General features: G+C 35.9%; 1 protein-coding gene across 5 annotated transcripts in view; it reads right to left on the bottom strand.

Annotated features, from left to right (window-relative positions):
• Positions 1-20,308, bottom strand: part of LOC106071031 (branched-chain-amino-acid aminotransferase, cytosolic-like) — a 28,291-nt gene that overhangs the window by 6,275 nt on the left and 1,708 nt on the right. For all 5 annotated transcript variants that reach the window (XM_056043871.1, XM_056043870.1, XM_013231055.2 and 2 more), the window contains exons 2-8: positions 12,939-13,008; positions 6,186-6,386; positions 3,565-3,675; positions 3,100-3,219; positions 1,807-1,967; positions 262-407; positions 77-165 (exon numbers count right to left, since the gene is read on the bottom strand). In XM_056043871.1, coding sequence (XP_055899846.1) covers positions 77-165; positions 262-407; positions 1,807-1,967; positions 3,100-3,219; positions 3,565-3,675; positions 6,186-6,386; positions 12,939-13,007 — 897 coding nt within the window. In that variant the 5' untranslated portion in view covers position 13,008. The remainder of the gene's footprint in view (positions 1-76; positions 166-261; positions 408-1,806; positions 1,968-3,099; positions 3,220-3,564; positions 3,676-6,185; positions 6,387-12,938; positions 13,009-20,308) is intronic.

The raw sequence follows: 20,308 nt of genomic DNA, 5'->3' as shown, positions 1-20,308 counted from the left end.
CCAAAGACCCTCAGCATAAGTACCAAGTATCTTACCAATCTGCCACAACGCTGCAGTGTATGAACATAAAACTTACCCACTCTCGTGATAGTTCCAAAAGAGATTTGCGTGTCACACCAGGTAAAATAAGCCCAGTCTCCAAAGGGGGTGTTATGAGTTCCTCCTCTGTAACAGTGAAATGTCAAGTTAATATTACTGAATAGTGTCCTTGATTTTATAAGTAAGCAAACATTTAATTAAATTCACAATTATATTAAATACCTCCTTGTTCATTGACCCAATAAACAAAAAGATTCATGGTTCCAACTTCAGTCATCTGATGATCTTCCCCATATAGCCACAACACTTGCTGGCAGCCATATTTGTTAACTGCTTGGCTCTGAATAGCCACAGTTGGAGCATAGTTGCTATTGAGAAAGAACAAATTTATGTTTAACACATTTGTATTCTACTCTAGAAACAAAAACTAGACTTTAAAACAATATTACCTATGAGCAGGCAGTAAATGAATTCTTGAATTCAAAAGTTTCAACAGCTTTATAAAACTTCAAAGTCGCATGTCCTAAATTTCTAAACTGCTCTTTGTCAGAATCACAATACCTCATTTTAAAGACTTATATGATACTTAAGAATAAGCATTTAAATATTTACAACATATTGATTAAAAAAACAAACATTAAGAAACAAAGTTCATAAGTCTGACTGTACAAAACAACATCAAATACTCTTCTATCAGATCTGGGTCATTAAAAGAATATTTACTGGTAAACATACATATATATATATATATATACATATATATATATATATATATACATATATATATACATATATATACATATATATATACATATATATATACATATACATATATATATTGTTATAAACCTGGTGGTGGCACAGATGGGGGTAGTGGTGTGAGTGTAGTCAGCCGACGCAAATCGCCCCAGGCCAGCGCTAGACGAGCGGTCAACCGTGACGAGTTACGACGATCGGCCGAGACGAGTGTCAACAAGAGAGTTCGGGAAGGATCGCCGACGTGAACAGAGCTCAGGGGCGTCACGAGAGTTGTAGTCATCTGACCACCTAGAAACGTCGAGCGGCGTTCTGTCCGGTTCGAGAAGGCCAGTAGGGACCCTATATAAGAGCGGAGGTGTCGCAGTCAAGACGGTTCAGAAAGCGGGTTCACGACAGGAGTTCAGAACACGATCGACTACAGCACAGTTCAACGGTGTGGTTCTGTACGGAGCATTACGACGGTTCAGTGCGGAGTACTGTCAAGTACAGTTGAGACGAACGGCGTCTTGATCTTGGTCTGTGATCGAGTCCGACACAACGAGCCCAAGTGTGTGAAGTCAGTCCCGAACTGTTGAACCCAGTGCAAGCCCGGAACGAGACGGAGAGGCCAGTGCAAGACTTGATACGGCGGAACGGTGTTATCGGAGAGATATTTGTTATCGGAGAGATATTTGTACAGTCTTGTGTTACGTGCTGCCAATTGTACAGTATTGGCTGTTATTTCTTCAACTATTAAAGTGTTACGTTACTTTGGAGCCCTGAGTTGTCAAGTTCTTTAAGTTGGTGGTGTATGGTGCAGTTTGCAGAGAGCCTGGATAGTGAGATTCGTAACAATATATATATATATACATATATATATATATATACACACACACACAAATAGAGTTGTACAAGTGATCCCCAGACAAGACATCTAAAGGTGTTTGAAACAATTGGTTGAGACATGCCTACACTCTTGTCATTTCATGAATAGTTTAACATGTTCTCAAATCAAAGGTATAGTATTACCTTCCCATTTTATAACCACCACAGCCACCTGGCCAGGCTCTGACGTACTTTGGGTCAGCCAGCAGACTCACTGGTTTTAAGCCTGTAGGAAAGTATGGTCCAACTGGACCTGTGATGACAAATAACTTGGCCATGTTGGAGGCTGTCACTCCTAGGGCAGGCTAAAAGAAAAAAGAAATTTCATAAAAGCAATGACAAAGAAATCACTCATTGATCTTTAAGCCAATTCAAAAGTACTTCAATGTATATTTTATAGAAGTACAACTATTTTTAAACTATTCATAAGTTTTAGTTTTCACCATTGATTTGACAGGAGTGACTGTAATAATAGAAAAAATCATTTTGTAGAAAAGAAATGAAGGAAAAATAAAGGAAGAGGTGACACTCTTTTCTTAGAATATCTATAGAAATGTGGTTACACTATTTGGTAAACATATTGGAATCTTTTGCCAGAAATGTTAGATAAAAATTAGCATTCATCATCCGTCCCTTGACTTTCATTGTATGGATACTGTAACAGCACAGAGATAGGCCAGTCAATTCTTTTACATTGTCCAGCCAGTTTTTCTTTGGATGACCCTTTCTTCATGCTCCCTCCACTGTACCTTGAAGAAAGAGTCATGTCTGGGCTTTCGTCTCTTCACAGTATTGAGGAGTTCCTCCTTTCTTGCCAGTCAGAGTGTTGACTTGTAACAGTACAAACTCATTTGTTTTCTTTTTTTCTGATATCTGATACCCAGCAGTTTTCTGTAGGCTTGGATTCTTCTTTCAGCCTCAGCATTCAGTGTCCAACTTTCACAACCGTAATGAAGAATACAGTTTTAATTTTACTTGGAAGCTGATTTTCCACAGTTTGCTCATGGCAGCAGATGCCAAGTTTAAGTTTTTATCTCTTTATAATAATCATTGCTTATGACATAAAAAATACACTTATGAATTTTGAGAAGAGATTTTGAAAAAAATTATAAAAATAAATGTTTAGCCTCAAATAAACTAGGAAAGCTATAAAGATTACAAATTTAGTCAAATTGAAAGCACTTATTATAGTTTTATTATCTAAAAAAAACAACATTGGATTAGTATACAAATCAGTAATATTTTTAGATCTAAGTAAATTAATGTTAATAGTGGTTGGATATGCTTTCTATTTGTGAGATTATTATTAAATTCGATAATTAAATTCTATAAAGAAATTTGAAGTAACATTCTTTAAGTGAAATATGTCCACACAAATAGCTGATTGTAGACCTTACAATGTACACATATAATGTGCTATTTTTAAGTTCTAGGTACCTCAGTTCCAATGAAGGTAGGTCTAACATACAAGGAACAGTTCTTGGATTGTGGGACCCACTCATGGTCAATGCTTATTAGTTTTTTGATGCATTTCAAAAATTCTGCCTGGTCAAAATCCTAAAGAAAAAAATAATGTGGGTAAGTAAACTTGACAATAAACTAATGTGGGTAAGTAAACTTGACAATAAACTAAGTTTTAAAGAGACATTTATATGTTAGAAGAAAACTTTTTGTTTTTACATGTTTAATGAAACAATTATATTTCATTACTTTTCAACAAATGGTTATGTGTAGGACTTAATATCTTCTCTTTTGAAGAGTGTCTGTAACCTCTAAGATAAGTTACAAGGAAGCTACAGTACTTATTACTTTGTTTAATTGTCTATGTGATAAATACATAAAGAATGTGTCAATCAGGAAGTAAAATGGATAAAGATAACTACAGTGAATTAAAGAACTCACTGGTAAGGCTGAACGTTGAGCTGTCTTTCCCATACGCTTCATGTTCTCAGTGGGTCGAAACATTCGAATTTTGCCATCAACACATCTGTAAGCCTTCATGCCTTCAAAGAGCTATAGATATTTCAAACATTTGTGCTTCATGTTTTTGTAGAAAGATTTTTTTTTTAAACTGGTTACTTAAATTAGAAACTAAACTGACAATATAAGAAATGGGTTTCCTAAAAAGGATGGAATAAAATCCTCTCGGCCGGCCCCCTCCCCAAAAAAGGAGGGGGGGAGGACAAATTTTAGTAACGAAATCACAATATTTGTATACGAATTTATTAGTTATGTTATTAATATATGCTATTTATTTATATTTCAACCTATTTTTAGATTATTTCGCCCCCCCTCCCTCTTTTGTATGTTGGCCGATTGGGTGGGATGGGGAGGTGGCAATGGCATCAATCCCGCCCCCCCCCCAAACCATAAACTTTCAAGGGGGGGGGAAATTTATTTGTAGAAATCACAGTTTGTTAACAGAATCAGTTAAATATATAAATAATTAAAACTTGTTATTGAAATTTTATCCGATCTTTATATTATGTCGTTCCCCTGTTAGCGGATTGGGTGGGGTGGGGGGCGAATACATCTACTGCCCTTCCCACCTAAACCATTTGAGTGTGTGTGGGGGGGGGGGGGGGGGGGGAGGGGGGGGGGGTTTGCGGTCCTACTTTTCTTTAGAAATCATAATTTGTGAACAAAATTAGTTGAATGACTATCTTAGGCTATTGGGTGAGGTGGATTGATTTTACTGCCCTCCCCCACTCTAGCCCTCTTAGGGGGGCGGTCCTATTTTTATGAAGAAATCAGTTTATGTACAAAATTAGTTGAATATCTATATTTTATAAGGTACATATTGATGTTTTAAACCATTTGTATATTATGTCGCACACAAACTGATCTCAAATTTTATCATTAGTATATAAAATATAATAAAATATAAAATGAAAAAGGGTAGTACCAGGTGGTAGGGGCGATACATGCAATCGCCTTCCGCTCATCGGGCAAACCAATACTTTTTTCTTTTGTATTTTAGTTAAGAAATTACACAAAATTTAAAAAATATGTCACTAATACAATTTATATATGCTTTGAATTAAATTCTTATATCAACTCGCCCCACCATTCTTTAATGCCAAATGCAATCATTATTATTATAATTATATTATAAAAAGGAGCGAGGATCAACGTTTTCACTCTACCCCCCTCTACCCTTTCCAGACGAAAACATGACGTTTTAAAACATTTGTGCTTCATGTTTTTGTAGAAAAAATAGTCAAATATGGCAACAGAGTTTATGTAATTGCACACAAATTTTTTTAGAAAGACTTTGTTTTGGAAAATTTAGAATTTATACAAAATTTTTAATTATAAGAGATAAGTTTGGATGCAAAATATTATTTTCCTAGTCACCTTTTTCCAACCTTTACTCAAACTGATATTTTTCAATTGTATAAAAATTTTTTTAGACTATAACTCTCAATGTATACTTGAATCCTAAAAATGCAAAAAAATTAGAGTACAATCTAATTGGCCCACTTAATTTCTCCTCCTGTTTAGAGCTTTGAATTATAGTTCAGTAACAAAACAAAGTTACAAACATGCCTATATTGAACAAAATGTATCACTTACAAATGAGCTTTTTTAAAAAATATTATTTTTCGAATATGTTTTTCGGCAACATCATAGCGGCGATCCTCAAAGTCTAATCTAAATATGTGGGGTATCTTATCTTTTCAAGGAACAAATCGGTTGTATTTGCAATGTAGTAAGAGCCTGTAAATTCATATTAGAATATTTTTCAAGTAAAAATTGTTTCAAAAGGACCTTTTCTAATAGGATGAATAATGCGCTGTGCATGTCAGAAGAATGCGTTTCTGCAGTGAAGAATGCAAGAAAACGCTTTCAGCGCTCCCTCAGACAACCTAGCTGTTAAGAGAAAGGCCTCAACATGGCTTTTTTTTTTCCCCCCAAAGGTTGGGAAACACTGGTTTTTTTTTAAATTCTAATATATATGCTTTACGCGCATTTATGATTAGGGTTAGGGTTTGGAAAAAAATCCCCCCCCCCCCTTTAAAGTTCTGGATCCACTAGTGGGGTATGCTATGTTATAAAGTCTGAGTGTTGAATTTCTTTTCACATAATCTGAACTGTGCTACAGTTTTTAAAAGACCTTATCTATTGTTATTTTGATAGTACTGACATTAGTTGCATGTTGGAAGAAAATGAAAGTAGTACCATACGCTTTGTATGTTAAGGTTTTTTTTTAAACAATTTTTATATTACTGATGATAAAGTAAGCTCACTTTAATTTGCAGAATGTTTTAAAATTGTTTCTCATAAAAACAAAATTTTATATTTTTAATTCAATATATTGTATAAAGAACAAAAAAAAAATACAAAACAAAAAAAAACTGCTTTTTAATTACTATATTGAAGTTATCTCAAAATATTTTCTTAAAAGAATATGAAAAGTTTACTGAAATGATCATAAGATCCAGTTGATAAACCACATTGAAATTCTATTCAAGTTTATAGTCAGCAGAACCATTTAAAACTAGAAATACTCTAGTACTTACCTCTGCTGCATAATGCAGAACTTTAGCAGCTGGGTGTATCTGAAGTGGAGCCACTGGCTTGATCTGTGGAACACCCCAACCATACTGAGCTGACCAATCCACTTCAAGCATATGGTCAGCCGTGTGTGCTCCAAACTTGAGTTTGCTATCATCTGGCTTAGAGGAAGGACTGCTGGTGAGCGTGATTTGAAGATCTTCATACTGTGGAGACATTTTATTCAAGTTATAATTGGAATTTTATTTTTACTAAGATATTAAAGACTTTTTAAAAATTCACTCAGCTTCAATCGATATTTGTTAAGAGAAAGTTAAAGGAAGCAGTCAGTTTGCTTGCAACATAAAGGAACATGCCATGACAAGTTATGAACAATTATTAAGTCCATTAAATCTTCATTGTATTTTAGCAAAATAATTGTAATCACAAGTGAAGACTTGTGTTTTTAGTTTTAGCTGGGTGCAAAACTTTACACATGTTTTGTTTTTTCATTCATGATTGTTTATTGTTGTGTAATAAAGTCTCTTCTACATCTGAAAGAAGAACATTTTTCAGGAAGATTTTGTTTTTAACATGACTTAATTTGTCAAGACTTAATTTGTCAAGAGTTGTCTTGGACTTAATTTGTCAAGAGTTGTCTTGGACTTAATTTGTCAAGAGTTGTCTTGGACTTAATTTGTCAAGAGTTGTCTTGGACTTAATTTGTCAAGAGTTGTCTTGGACTTAATTTGTCAAGAGTTGTCTTGGACTTAATTTGTCAAGAGTTGTCTTGGACTTAATTTGTCAAGAGTTGTCTTGGACTTAATTTGTCAAGAGCTGTCTTGGACTTAATTTGTCAAGAGCTGTCTTGGACTTAATTTGTCAAGAGCTGTCTTGGACTTAATTTGTCAAGAGCTGTCTTGGACTTAATTTGTCAAGAGCTGTCTTGGACTTAATTTGTCAAGAGCTGTCTTGGACTTAATTTGTCAAGAGCTGTCTTGGACTTAATTTGTCAAGAGCTGTCTTGGACTTAATTTGTCAAGAGCTGTCTTGGACTTAATTTGTCAAGAGCTGTCTTGGACTTAATTTGTCAAGAGCTGTCTTGGACTTAATTTGTCAAGAGCTGTCTTGGACTTAATTTGTCAAGAGCTGTCTTGGACTTAATTTGTCAAGAGCTGTCTTGGACTTAATTTGTCAAGAGCTGTCTTGGACTTAATTTGTCAAGAGCTGTCTTGGACTTAATTTGTCAAGAGCTGTCTTGGACTTAATTTGTCAAGAGCTGTCTTGGACTTAATTTGTCAAGAGCTGTCTTGGACTTAATTTGTCAAGAGTTGTCTTGGACTTAATTTGTCAAGAGTTGTCTTGGACTTAATTTGTCAAGAGCTGTCTTGGACTTAATTTGTCAAGAGCTGTCTTGGACTTAATTTGTCAAGAGTTGTCTTGGACTTAATTTGTCAAGAGTTGTCTTGGACTTAATTTGTCAAGAGTTGTCTTGGACTTAATTTGTCAAGAGTTGTCTTGGACTTAATTTGTCAAGAGTTGTCTTGGACTTAATTTGTCAAGAGTTGTCTTGGACTTAATTTGTCAAGAGTTGTCTTGGACTTAATTTGTCAAGAGTTGTCTTGGACTTAATTTGTCAAGAGTTGTCTTGGACTTAATTTGTCAAGAGTTGTCTTGGACTTAATTTGTCAAGAGTTGTCTTGGACTTAATTTGTCAAGAGTTGTCTTGGACTTAATTTGTCAAGAGCTGTCTTGGACTTAATTTGTCAAGAGCTGTCTTGGACTTAATTTGTCAAGAGCTGTCTTGGACTTAATTTGTCAAGAGCTGTCTTGGACTTAATTTGTCAAGAGCTGTCTTGGACTTAATTTGTCAAGAGTTGTCTTGGACTTAATTTGTCAAGAGTTGTCTTGGACTTAATTTGTCAAGAGTTGTCTTGGACTTAATTTGTCAAGAGCTGTCTTGGACTTAATTTGTCAAGAGTTGTCTTGGACTTAATTTGTCAAGAGTTGTCTTGGACTTAATTTGTCAAGAGTTGTCTTGGACTTAATTTGTCAAGAGTTGTCTTGGACTTAATTTGTCAAGAGCTGTCTTGGACTTAATTTGTCAAGAGTTGTCTTGGACTTAATTTGTCAAGAGTTGTCTTGGACTTAATTTGTCAAGAGTTGTCTTGGAGTATAATATGCAGAGCTAAGTCGAATTATTACTACAACAAATCATTACTCAGTCATAAAACAGCCTTTGACAAGTAATTGTAAAGTTGCATTGATCTTATTCTTAGGGTCACCCAACTACCAGAGATCATGGAACCTAACAAGCAAAACTATGCAGAATTTTAGAAATAAAAATATTTGAAGAGGTTAAGTCTTTTTGCTGTGCCTTAGAAAACAAATGAGTTTTTGAAATAATGTAGCAGAGAGAATGTTGATGATACATGCCAAAGAATTCATTCATTTTGAAGGTAACACACTAAAAACACTAAGTTAAATATAGTTACCATTGCAAAAGGAGCTGTTACACTTTTGTACAGGTACACACATCATGTAAATGATACATTTATTACAGTTGTAGTACAGCTATTGTATTACAGGACTATAAGCATGTATATAGTGTACATCTATAAAACTAATAGACTTGTTTATTACAGTAATGTCTCATGTGCATCTATTACACTCAGACATCATGTACGTCTATTAAACTATTTTTTTTACGAGCTATAAGTAATGGACACAAAATGTATGTATATTGGGGGGGGGGGGGGAGAGAATATAGAGCCAATTTAATATTACAGTATTTAATTGAGAAGCCAAAGAAAACGCCAGAGATTTTGTATGTGGGACTTCTTTGTTGCTGTTGTTGCAGGAGAAGGAGAAGAAGTAACACTTGAATTAATGGACAGAAAGTGTACATGGGTTGGGGGGGGGCGTTATTAAACGGGTCGCTCCAATTCAAGTCAAGGCTTTAAATAAAATGTTCCAGAGAAGGGAAGACAGGATAGTGTTCCATTTGAATGTAACATCATACATCTTAGAACATCAAACATCTTATAAAATCATACATCTTAGAACATCATACATTTTAGAACATCATACATCTTAGAACATCAATGTAGCTAGGTCAATGAAATCCTCGACCTCCTTTACCTCCTTTCACCAATAGATGTACGTGAGTCAGTGTTCTTCTACTACTACAAGTATATAACTAGACTAAAGCGGACAGAAAACCCACTTAGCTCTAAATATATATAAACAACTCAGAAACCATTTAGTGGACTCCAAATAATGATCCTTGAGCTGACACAACATAAAGCGATCTTTTTTTTCCCCCGTTAAAAATTTGTACGTAATTATTTGAATCAGATGAATGGCTCTGTCTCAATGGATGCAGCCAGATGTATCATTGGTCTGAGCAGAGAATTCAGTTAGGAAGCAACACAATGGACAACAAAAATCAAACTCTTATTAGACAAGTTCTTGGCCTGAAGAAGGAAAAGACTTTCAGTCTAGGTCCTAAAGTTTTTCTTTTACTACTACTGTTGGGGGAGTGTGGTAAAGGGAAACATTCTATTATTGCCCCTAGTCACACTTTCTACACTACACACTAGGTGAGTGGCGTGATTGCAACACCAGTGGGGGGTAACTCTAGGTTCTCAGTCTGTGGATCGCGACCCCCTTGCGGATTGACTTGCGATTTTCCAGGCGTCTCTAAGAACAACAGAGAAATAGATTTTTTGTTTAAAAAACATGACATTGTGTACAATGTTTCAAGGTTATTTACTTGAATAAAACAACAACAATAACTGTCATTGGGAGATACATGTTGCGAACGACTAAATCCAAACATTGTCGCAGCATGACAGACTCAAGAGATATTTCAATTGGCAAATATAGAATTATGAAAAGCACATCCGTCTCAATACGCCATCATTGTCGGCAATAGTTTTATTGTGCTCATAAACTCAAGCATTTCCTTTTTTTTTAATCATGTAAAGCAGTGCTTCCCAAACTGTGTTCTACATTACATTGACTTAAAGCAGTGCTTCCCAAACTGTGTTCTACATTACATTGACTTAAAGCAGTGCTTCCCAAACTGTGTTCTACATTACATTGACTTTAAGCAGTGCTTCCCAAACTGTGTTCTACATTACATTGACTTAAAGCAGTGCTTCCCAAACTGTGTTCTACATTACATTGACTTTAAGCAGTGCTTCCCAAACTGTGTTCTACATTACATTGACTTTAAGCAGTGCTTCCCAAACTGTGTTCTACATTACATTGACTTAAAGCAGTGCTTCCCAAACTGTGTTCTACATTACATTGACTTAAAGCAGTGCTTCCCAAACTGTGTTCTACATTAAATTGACTTAAAGCAGTGCTTCCCAAACTGTGTTCTACATTACATTGACTTAAAGCAGTGCTTCCCAAACTGTGTTCTACATTACATTGACTTTAAGCAGTGCTTCCCAAACTGTGTTCTACATTACATTGACTTTAAGCAGTGCTTCCCAAACTGTGTTCTACATTACATTGACTTAAAGCAGTGCTTCCCAAACTGTGTTCTACATTACATTGACTTAAAGCAGTGCTTCCCAAACTGTGTTCTACATTACATTGACTTAAAGCAGTGCTTCCCAAACTGTGTTCTACATTACATTGACTTAAAGCAGTGCTTCCCAAACTGTGTTCTACATTACATTGACTTAAAGCAGTGCTTCCCAAACTGTGTTCTACATTACATTGACTTAAAGCAGTGCTTCCCAAACTGTGTTCTACATTACATTTACATGAACATCACTGAACCTTGGGAAGACATAGACCTAGACAGCACTACGTGGAGAGAGCTGGTGACAAAAAAAACTATGGACAATGAAAAAACATGGGCCTCAGCTCTGGAAGAAAAGCGTGCCATACGAAAAATTGCTGGCTCCCCTACCACCAAAGCGAAAGCCATCTTAACCTGCGCTAGGTATATGTGGACGAGAGCGTCTCTCCAAAACAGAGCTCCACAGTCAAAGGAAAATGTCTTCTACGAGATGAACCATAGTTGTTACGTCTGAAGGAGACCAACACATATGGACATGCGGGACAATAGCATATATAACTTTTGTTTTATTGTTTATGTACCATGTTCAGTGCAGAGGAATAGAGGACTTACAAACACTTGAGCCCCGGACCTCAATAGACGGTTACAAAAAGAAAACTATAAAGATTACGGAAGAAGTTGTTTTTGTTTACAAATGATTTCCTGTCTGTCAGAACTTAAGTGCAAGACCATAGCACACAGACTGTGTTGGGTGTCTCTATAGCAACGTTCGTATGATCACAATCTTGTAATTTTATTTAGGATTGGTTAGGAGTATAAAAAAAACAGGATTACAAAGAGAATTATCACACAAACTCAGGCAAAAACTGAACCACTCAGCTAACAAATGCTAGAGGGCAACGAAGAAAAAGAAAGGTCAATAAGTTGAACTTAGAAAGTTGGCCCAGAGTTTTATGACAAAGCAAATTTCTAGAAAATAAAATGGTACTTTAGAAAAACAAAATATAAAACATGATGTGATCATGTTAATTTGAATTTGGTGAATGACCAATGACTTTAAGTGATTTTAATGCGTACACCATATGGGGGAGAATGACAAAGGTCACAATGATGACCATAAAACTCGTATGAACATATGATTCATTTGAGAAGCCAGGATTATAGTGCTGACCACACAAGTCATGGCTTGTGTAAATTGTATGGGTCAAACTGATGACCACAGAAAAAAACAAACGAACTAGTTGCGTCAATGTCCATAAGACTATCGACTAGAACGATAAACATTCCAAGTTGAGTTCTCTATCTGTACGTACAGTGGCAATGTTTTCAGTTAGGTTCTATATTAAACACCTTCATGTAGGTTCACAACCTCTTGAGAAACATTTGTCTCAGACCATCATACTACGTCATAGAAATAACTTATGCAGACAGTAATTGTACACCCCTCCACCCCCACTTGTTGCATAATAGCCTGTGTATTATATAACCAGGTGTTTTGTTTATAATACAAATGAGATCCCACTCACTCACACCAAACATAACCAAACACACACACACACATGATAACCATGAAGCAGTGAGAGCATACCACACATAACCAAACATGCACACATGATAATGAAGCAGTAAGCGCATACCACACATAACCAAACATGCACACATGATAATGAAGCAGTAAGAGCATACCACACATAACCAAACATGCACACATGATAATGAAGCAGTAAGAGCATACCACACATAACCAAACACATACATACACACATGATAATGAAGCAGTAAGAGCATACCACACATAACCAAACACATACATACACACATGATAATGAAGCAGTAAGAGCATACCACACATAACCAAACACATACACACATGATAATGAAGCAGTAAGAGCATACCACACATAACCAAACATGCACACATGATAATGAAGCAGTAAGAGCATACCACACATAACCAAACATGCACACATGATAATGAAGCAGTAAGAGCATACCACACATAACCAAACACATACATACACACATGATAATGAAGCAGTAAGAGCATACCACACATAACCAAACACACATACATACACACATGATAATGTAGATCATCATCACTCCTTTGAGTTCCTCATGGAACATAGGGCCTCATGGTAATGTACAAAGTAAAAACAAAAACAATTAAAAAAAATGGCTTCCATTAAAAAGCTGCAATGGTAGGAGAGAAAAGTTGTTTAATTGTGAGAGTTCTTACCCTGAGTGAGGACAGAGAACGAATGCACTTGAAGTGAACTTGGCGAGTCAACTGCTGCAGTAAAGCCATTCTGTTGAAATATAGTAAACAATTGTCAGGGACCATGGCGCAGAGGTCAGGTAGCTTTTGTCAATCTAGGGAACATGCACCAATGTTTATGTAAACAATTGTCAGGGACCATGGCGCATAGGTCAGGTAGCTTTTGTCAATCTAGGGAACATGCACCAATGTTTATGTAAACAATTGTCAGGGATCATGGCGCATAGGTCAGATAGCTTTTGTCAATCTAGGGAACATACACCAACGTTTATGTAAACAATTGTCGCACAGGTCAGATAGCTTTAGTCAAACTAGGGAACATACACCAACAATGATGCAAGCATCAGCTATACAATAAGGTAATGCTTGCTGCAGGTCACAGATATAACCAATGAAATGAATAATTTACGATGCAGGACACAGGTCAGATTGTACATTTATAATAGAGGTCAGATTGTATATTTATAACAGGTCAGATTGTACATTTATGATACAGGTCACATTGTAATTTTATAATTCAGGTCATATTGTAATTTTATAATACAGGTGAGATTGTACATTTATGATACTGCTGAGATCCATTCATTGTAATGTATAAATCAGACAAATGAAATCTCTACAAATGTTGCACTGCTCATGAATTGTGCAAACATGTTTCTAAAAGAGCTATTGCTGTATATTGCAAAGTTTTTGGGTCAATTCAACGAGTAAGGTTACCAGACGTCTGACATTGGCCTAAGTGTGAAATTGTCAGGATTTCACGCGATTTTATTACCGCAATAACATATCATCCATCCACTGAATTCAATCCTTCCGATCTTATAGTTTAAACACATTTGACTAGGAAACCGTAGAAAGATGACAGATTGTTGAGGACTTTCTTCTTATACAAGTTAATACCGAGTATTAATAATAATCAGTACTATTTCACAAAGTTCCTCAAGACTTGTTTCTTTTCATTCCTGCAAAACGTTTTTTTTTTTAATGGTTTTCCTTTTTTCCCGTACAGCGGACAAGAGAACTAGAGAGTCACTAGATTTTCGGTGTGACCCCTCAACTCAAGAAAAGAAATTGGAACAGACACAAAACAAAATAGAGCAGTAGGATTCATAACAAACGAATATTCACATTTGACTAACACCTTTAGTAAAATCACTTAATTTAGAAAGCCTTCAGGATAGAAGACTCAAAAGTAAAGTAGCAATTATACATAAAACACTAAACCATAATCTTCAAATACAAAATTTAATAAATTACTCTGAAAGACACAAAGATAAAGGCACATTCCTCGTTCCATATGCTAGGAAAAAATCTGTACAAATGCTCCTTCTTCCCTAGTGCTATCAGAGCATGGAATGGGTTGCCTGAGCTAGCCAGGAAAACCAGTAGCTTGGCATAATTTAGGCCATTGGTTAATATGCATGATTAAATGCATGACGCTTACGACATAATCATATTCTTTTTTTGAAGTAATGTCTGTATTATATAACAAAACACTTTGTTCTTACAAGATGCAATGTAAAGAAAATATCGTGTATAGAGTTCCATGGGTATGTCTGCAAAAATTCGCTTCGGTTGAGAAATATGACACCAGGTAGTTTGACCACTTTTATGTTTCATCAAATCAGTCTCAGTTAACTTTTTTTTTGGTCCTCAAGACTTTGTCTTCCTGTCTGTTCATCATCAGGTATGCGTGTGTGTGGTAACCCTAATAATGACATAGTTTGGGTTGCAAATGTTTCTATTGTCTCTAGGTTTGAATCCTAACACACTAACCAAGACGGCAGACGTTAAAGGTTAAGATAGGTAATAATGGACTAGTTGGAATGAGATCGATGCTTTACAAATCAATTGACGTCATTCAATTACACATGAGAATAAACATCGCTGACTTGTAGCCACCCGTTCTCAGAGGTCATGGACTTGTACACTAAATAACCCTACCATTGGCTGTAACAACATTGACAGAAATGTACCCAGAGAGAAGGAAGTAGGTCAACGCAAAGACACACATTGTTGTGTGTTTACCCCAGGTAGTCCGCTGCCGCGACAAAAGTGAGAGATTTTTTAATTTGGTTTGTCGAGGGGGGGGGGTGCTTTAAATAACAGCCCTGGTAGCTTACTAAATTGAATGTTCTAAACAAAACTGTCGCGTGTCAAGGACTAGGCCCAAGAGTCGATCTCAAACAAGAAATGCAAGCAATACACAATACGGCCTTTTTTTTTTCTTTGTGTATATGGTTCAGGAATTCCCAAAGAAATGTGTGTTGGACATAATACAGTATTCAGCGCCATTGTGTGCTAGGTCAATGTAGCCTACCTTAGGAATACAGAAACGAACATTTGTTCGATTGTTCCCCCCCCCCCGCCTCCTCCTTTTTCTCCATAACACACATTCTTGTGACCCGTCTGTTTCATTGGTCACGTGTTGCCCCAAACTAGAGAGAGATTATTGCTTCTAACTGCATAAGAAAAAAGCATAATTGTGAATTAAAGTAAAATATAGCTAGATCTCGCTATGGAAGGGCACAAAGATTATTGACTTCACAGCTCATTAAAGATGTTAATGAACTCCAATTGCGACAGATTCCCATGCAATCAAGTGATAGTTGCACTCACCAGCCAAACGATTACAGCACACAGTGAGAACATCGCTGCAGCGCGTGATTGGTCGCGTGACGCTGTGTCAACACAGTTACATCATACACTATTTTCTACTCGCGGCGGCAATAACTTACAGTAGTAGAACTACACGAGTTGAGATTAGCCTTCGCCTAAGTTCATTAAGCCCACATGACATATTATAGACAAGTGTCAAGCCAACAGACACTGAATAGAACGAAAGCTGACAAAATTGCGGTCTGAGTATGCTATGTGTAATCTATGACTGTGTGGGCTAATTCAAAGGTAGACATTACATGATCCTTTGTTCCAGAGTTGAAGAAAATAAGATGGAAGGAACCCGTTGGGTGAATCGGTGTTTGATCTGTTAGTCAGTACAATGCTTACTTTGAAGGCATCAATAGAGTGGTGTTTAGTGGTGTGATTCGATGGTCCCCAAATAAAGACATGTGGATCAGTGGTTCCCAAACTACAACACCTAGATGAATGGTCTCCAAAGGGTACGTTCGGATATTACTTAACATCAAAAAGCACGTACCCCTCCCCCCCCCCTTTATAACACATCGTAAGAAAACTCTCCCCCCCTCCCTTTTCCCGTAGCGTAACATAACAAGAAAATTCGAATTTTACTATAGACTTGTTAATCAATTTCCCAAATAACATTTTTCATCACGGTATCTATAGAAATGATGGGAAAAGTCTCTTCTATCGGCACTTCGATGACGTATTCAGTTTTTTCCCCAATAGTGTACATATACATCGGGTGGCCGCCGAATAACCCATCAGAAAACCAGTGGTGTTTAAAAAAACCGGGGTATTTTTTCCTTTAATATTTAAAAACAAAACCTGTGTGTGATGACTTTTAGTTGTTATTGAACAAAAAAACTTGTAATGGAAGTAAGAAACTCGTATAGCTCTGTTCAATATCAATCTGCAGCACTCTAGTCACGTTTGGGAACGTCCGGAGATAATGTCTCACAAACTACACCGACAGGCCGTTCAAGAGTGGGTCTGCAGTCCTCACGTTACCCCCGCTAGGTTGACCCACTCGTGACCTATGTCGAAGGTGCCGACTGGGCAGGAACAGGACAGGGGCATAGCTTAAGGATGACACTTATACTCCACGACAAACACACGTGCACTGGCATCCTGTCACAAAACCGTGGAAAGTGAAAGTCGGACCCGCGAAAGAAAGAAGGGACCACTATGTTATATTTGAAATCTAGAAATCGCGTCACAGGGTAGACTGGAGACGCTGTGATAACATAAACACGAGAGTTCTAATGACAAAATGATCTAAAAAATTATTTCAATTAAATACATTGTTGCTACGTAATAAATCTTAAGACCCCCCTCCCCCTTGTAACAAATTGTATCAAATTTGTATACCCCCACCCCCTTTAGCCGTTACGTAATCTCCAAATGTTCCCAAACTAAGATACCTAGGGGAAGCTTAAAATTAGCCAAACTCATGGTTCTTTTTTTTTTTTTTTTGTTATAACTCACTTAAGACCCTAAAAACATCTGAGATAGGCTCAAACTCGTGGGAACCCCCTGACCAGAATGGGGGGAGGGGCGAAATCGGCAGTAACGATAGCCTATTTAATACGATTTTCATGACTTGTGATCTTCCTGACAGGAGTTCACAGTAAAAAAAAAAAATGAATTTTAAAAATAAGTAATGTGATAAAACAACCGGACGAAGTTTACGCCGAATGATTTATTCCCTCCCTTTCTTCCTATTGGAGTGAGAAACCCAAATGAAAATGTTACATTCAATTTGGTGGACACAAAGAAAATGTTTGGGAAAGCAGGTTCGCAGTAACCGAGATATTTTGTTTTTACATATAGGCCCAAGAATCTGTAGAGTTATGCCCCATTGATATCTAGTTATTCGTAAACAAGATAGAAACATCAAGGGACCCAATCGTCTCGTGTTTATGTTAGTGGGTTCGGTCGAATGTGGACTGCATAGTTTAAGCACTTGAAATTGCCTGTTGTAGATGTTTCATCACCACATGATATCCGCAAAGGACAAATGATTATAGATACTGCTGTATCCTGTTTATCAGTAGGACTTTGTGAAGTCCTTTTTTTTTTGTCATACCACGCTTAAGTATTTTAGGTAAGCCCCATTATTTTAATCAAGTAAATGTCTCAGATTAGAGCGTCACAGAGTGAGGAATTAAACTACTTGTACTAAAGTCATTATGAGGTCATTGTTGTTGTTGGGGTTTTTTTGGCTGTTGTGGTAAAGTTAAAGTGAATATATAAACCTTTCAATTTGTGTTTGTTACTTTCATAGAGTCATGTCAGCAGATACTTCAACAACAACTGGAAGGGCTTAAGTTGTCCACCTAGTCTGAAGGGCGATAGAATAAAATGTTGATGGAGAATCTACTCAACCTAGAAGAAATATGTCAACTTGTACTCAAGATTATATAACTTTAATCAAGACCTTTCAAAACAAAATCTCTAATTTGTTGTTGCTTTTTATAATGTCACTTGTGTGTGATTGATTCATGTAGCGGGGGGGGGGGGCAAGTTTTAAAATAAACACTATTTAAAAACTACTTTGATGCCCTCTCAAGTTCACAGCTGTACTTGCACTGACGCATTCAGTGGCAGCAGCAGCAAGAAAATCTAAGTTTGTTAACCAAACAAATAAGAATCTTCACTACTGACTAGTTACAATGTAACACATGGACTGGTTGAAGAAATATAAAGCTGTAACCCAAAGTCTGGATTCAATTTTTTTTTTAATTAAATACTGATTTCTTTTTGTCTAAAATAAAATGTGTCTAATAAATATAATACACTTGAATACAACCATCATTATTCTTAGTAACATGGACAATACTGGTCTTTGTAACAGACAAGTCACTTCTTTCTGGCCATAATGAAACTACATCTTTGATGGCTGCAGTCCAATGAAACTACAACTTTGATGCCTGCAGTCCGGTGCTTCAAAGTTTACTCATCAAATAGTTGCTCATTCAAAGGATATTTAAGGACACATCCGTTGTTACACAAAAATAAAGTTTTCCATTTGAAATTTAGACCCAGTGAGACCTAGATCTAGTCAAATTTGTTTTTGTGGCCAACTTAAAGAGTGTGCCATATGACCAGCACATAGAAAACTATCTTGTCAGGTTCCAGAATCATCAGATACACTTGGAACCAAGCCATTTACTTTCATATGCATCAACATTAAATCACTGAGCAGTTAGATTTTAGCATTGATTTGTATGAAGGCACTACTGCACTTACTTTCCATTCCCTTCCAGGAAGTGTTTTTACTCAAATTTATTTCATTACATGTTTTATAAGCAGATCTTAATTCGGTTAAAACAAAACAAAAATCTTGCAGTCTAATGAAAAGAACATACATTAGAAGTGAATATCTAAAAATCAAAATATTTACAGTAGATTACAATAAGCATGTGGACCACAAATGTAAAATGTTATCTAGATTCATTTGCAGGCTTATCTCAAGGTCATTCAATGGGGAAAATTCCATTCCGTAGTCTATTTATAAATGCACTAAACCAAGTATGATGCAACGGCATAACATTTTGAAAAATGTTTAACACAGCTAGTTTACACAATTTCTATTGGGTTCATTGAATTTGAAAAGCATTCATCATCGTCTTGCTGAGTGGGGTAGATTACTTAGATGACCAAACAAGGATCATGTAATGTTTAAATATTAATGGAATTTATATATATATATATTTGAGATTTGGCTTGTAATTTTAAACCACAAAAAGGGTTAATTTAAAAAAAATAGAAGCTCTTTTTAATACTTATAGTGTTAAAGGTCCAAGGCAACATTTTCTTTTTAAAGTGGTTCATGTTAGATTTAATGAGTGCACCTCAGGCACCTGTAACTGTGATCACTGGCTAGTGAGAATGTCAAGGGACCAGGAAACTTGTCACTCGCCTCTCTCCAAGTTACATGCTACGGGCCGCAGGGAAACATCTGCACGAGCTGAACTCATGGGTTAGCGTTAGGATTATAACTGAAATCATGATTTTAGAATCAGTCCAGAATGGTACTCGAGACATATAGTATATCCCTTCAGATGTAAATCTAGCTAAATTTAGAATAACTTGATAACATGTATGATAACATAGATAGGGGTGGATCTATCTAATTTAAATCTGGATCTAGATTCTAATGATAATTTAAATCTAAATCTAGAATAATTTTAAGTTTCTAGATCTAGTGTATATTTATAATAAAATCTGGCTAGTTGACAATTTGGACTAAATCTAGATCTATGTCTCATAAAATAAAGTTAGGCAATCAACTACTGAGTACCGGCACCTATTTTTTTTTTATTTTTTTTTTACGGATTACGAAATTTAGCTAGATTTGACCTAGATTTAGATTCTATCCTATCTAATTAGTACTGGATCTATATAGATCTAGATTAATTTAGATCTGTTAAATATTATTATTTTTCTAATTCTACTGTAACTCAGTAACTTCTCTTATATAATATATATATATATATATATATATATATATATATATATATATAGTAATATAGTATATAGATATATAGACCTAGTGTAAAAAAAAAAAAATAGGTGCCGGTACTCAGTAGTTGATTGCCTAACTTTTAACTACTAAAAGTTAATAATATACGTTAAAATACAAGAAAAGTAATATTTTTTTCAAAAAGGTGCCGGTACACCGTACC

The sequence above is a fragment of the Biomphalaria glabrata genome, chromosome 10 (assembly GCF_947242115.1).
Source record: "Biomphalaria glabrata chromosome 10, xgBioGlab47.1, whole genome shotgun sequence".
NCBI lineage: Eukaryota > Metazoa > Mollusca > Gastropoda > Planorbidae > Biomphalaria > Biomphalaria glabrata.
This window is presented reverse-complemented; position numbering and strand designations above follow the sequence as displayed.